Below are 2,367 nucleotides of genomic sequence, written 5' to 3'. Positions count from 1 at the left end.
GTCAGTGGAGACAAGAGAAAGTGCTCATGGCTGGGTCGTCCCAGCCTAGAACTGTCATGACAAACAAAGGTGAGGAATCTCTTTCAGACTCTCTCTCTCTCTCTCAGAGTTGACAGGATGGGAGTAAGTTAAATTTCTCAACCTGAAGGATGTGACTTTTAGACAAGTGAAATATAAACCTACACAGTAGTACTTGGCACTTTGTTTTTTTTAGGCATTTATTCTTCATACAACAAGGACTGTCCTTAAACTTTTAAAGATGACAAGATTTTTACACCTCTCGGAAACATAAGGCATTTAGGTGAGGACGTTTGATAGTAAGAGAGAAGAGCAACTGCAGAAACAACTGCATTTCCACACAGAATGAGGTCAGATGAGATTGTGTGACAGATCCATTTCCACTGATCTGGTGGGACCACAATGAATTTTGGCCTTAATTTACAGTACTAAAAAAGGCAAACTACACTTACTACTGGTATTCCCTCATTCCTAAAGAAGCAAAGGAAGATGATGTAGAAGAAAGCAGGACATTACAAAAGAGGTACTTGAAATTCTCTTAACTTGAAATCAAGGGATCCTCAGCTGCTGCTAGTCCAAAAAGGCAAGTACTGAAGAGGAGAGAGAATAACTTTCAATGTACATATTTGAACTGATGGTTTAGCTCCTATGTAATAGAAAGTATTTGTTCAGGACATGAGATTTCCTTTTAAAACATTGTTATGATGGATGTTTGCAATTGTTCTGAGTGAACATGGACTTTCCCAGGAACAGGGTGCAATCGCTAACAACACCTTGTTAGTCTTGTGTTCTTGAGAATCATTTGTGGCTGATGGACAAAGTTGGAAAGAAGACAAGAAATTCTCAGAGGATTCTGCCTGATATGTAAAACAGAAAAGTCAGTCTCTATTGTATAGGAAGCCGTCAAGAAGAAAATAGAGAAGGAAGGAGATAGCCTTCTGTCCAGGCCATGAAATTATTGGACTTGTATATTTGCCATGTTCCTGCCCCAGCAGGATGAATGGAAATTGGGCATGAGAGTAGGCAATGGAACTGTCGTTACTGAATTCATCCTTAAAGGCTTCTCAGGGCTTGATCAGAAGCTACAGTTATTTCTCTGCCTGGTCCTTCTACTCATGTACCTGACAACAGTGATGGGGAATGCAGCCATTATTTTCCTGGTGTGTATGGATAACCGCCTGCAAACCCCCATGTACTTTTTCATTGGCAATCTGGCATTCCTGGAAATCTGGTTTACATCCTGCACAAGCACCAAACTCTTGGTGATTCTGAGCTCTGGCAGGAGAACAATCTCAGTAGGTGGCTGCTTTGCCCAGTCCTCCTTCTATTTTGCCCTGGGTGCTGCAGAGTTTGTTCTCCTTGTTGTCATGTCCTTTGACCGTTACGTTGCCATCTGCCAGCCTTTGCGGTATGCTGCCATCATGAAGCATCAGCTCTGTATCCACCTGGTTGCTTCTGTTTGGGTCATGGGCTTCACATTCTTGACTTACCGCCTGGTGTTGCTCTCCAAGCTCACTTTCTGTGGTTTGAACAAGATCCAGCATTTTTTTTGTGACAACACCCCCTTATTCCAACTGTCCTGCTCTGATGTCACCCTGCTTTGGAAAACAGATGTGGTTTTCTTATTGTTTATTGTGCTGTCTTCCTTGTTTCTAACTCTGGCATCTTACACGAGTATCTTCTTCTGTATCCTACAAATGCCAGCAGCCTCTGCAAGGAGAAAAGCTTTTGCTACGTGCTCTTCCCACCTCACCACCTTGGCCATTGTCTATGGCAGCTGCATTGCTCTCTACGCACCCTCGTCAGGACATGTTTCTTTGGAGACCAACAGCATTGTAGCTTTGCTGAACACTGTCCTGTACCCATTCTTAAACCCATTCATCTACAGTCTTAGAAACAAGGCCGTGATGCTGGCCCTGAAGGAAGCCATGGCCCGTGCAACAGCACAGCTTTTCCCCTAATCATGATGCATTTCTGAAAAGCAATTTGAGTTCTCTGCTGTCATATCTTATGTAATACCACAATCATACATATATGACCTCCATATGCACATGCCTCCAGAGGATTATGTTCTTGCTGGATTGTGTTAGTCTGTGTGATAAGAAGCACATCTGCAAACAAAATAAAGGCCCAAGGAAATGATGTCAGGATGAACAATTCAGTTCATGCCCTGCTCTGACTGCTTCCAGGCCCATCACAGGAGAGTCCTCAGCTCAACAAAAGCCCATCTCCATGAACCCAGAGGAGCACAAAGCACAATGGCAGGTGGGAATCCAAGTTACTGGCTCCTGTGGAACCAAGATCTTGTCCCAGCTCCTTCCAGGACTGCCTTGGGAGGGCTGTCACCCC

At 43.9% G+C, this 2,367-nt stretch overlaps 1 protein-coding gene across 1 annotated transcript; it reads left to right on the top strand.

Moving 5' to 3' along the window:
* Positions 1-1,031: 1,031 nt before the first annotated feature.
* Positions 1,032-1,979, top strand: LOC309891004 (olfactory receptor 6E1-like; the record flags this gene model as incomplete). Its single annotated transcript, XM_082785401.1, has 1 exon — positions 1,032-1,979. One exon carries the CDS (start codon positions 1,032-1,034, stop codon positions 1,977-1,979), a length of 948 nt encoding a protein of 315 aa, XP_082641527.1.
* Between the last annotated feature and the right edge of the window lie 388 nt (positions 1,980-2,367).

This window comes from Aythya marila, assembly GCF_965140915.1.
Source record: "Aythya marila genome assembly, contig: HAP1_HAP1_SCAFFOLD_154, whole genome shotgun sequence".
Taxonomy (NCBI): domain Eukaryota; kingdom Metazoa; phylum Chordata; class Aves; order Anseriformes; family Anatidae; genus Aythya; species Aythya marila.
Note: the sequence above shows the minus strand (reverse complement) of the source record. Positions and strands in the feature narration are given on the sequence as shown.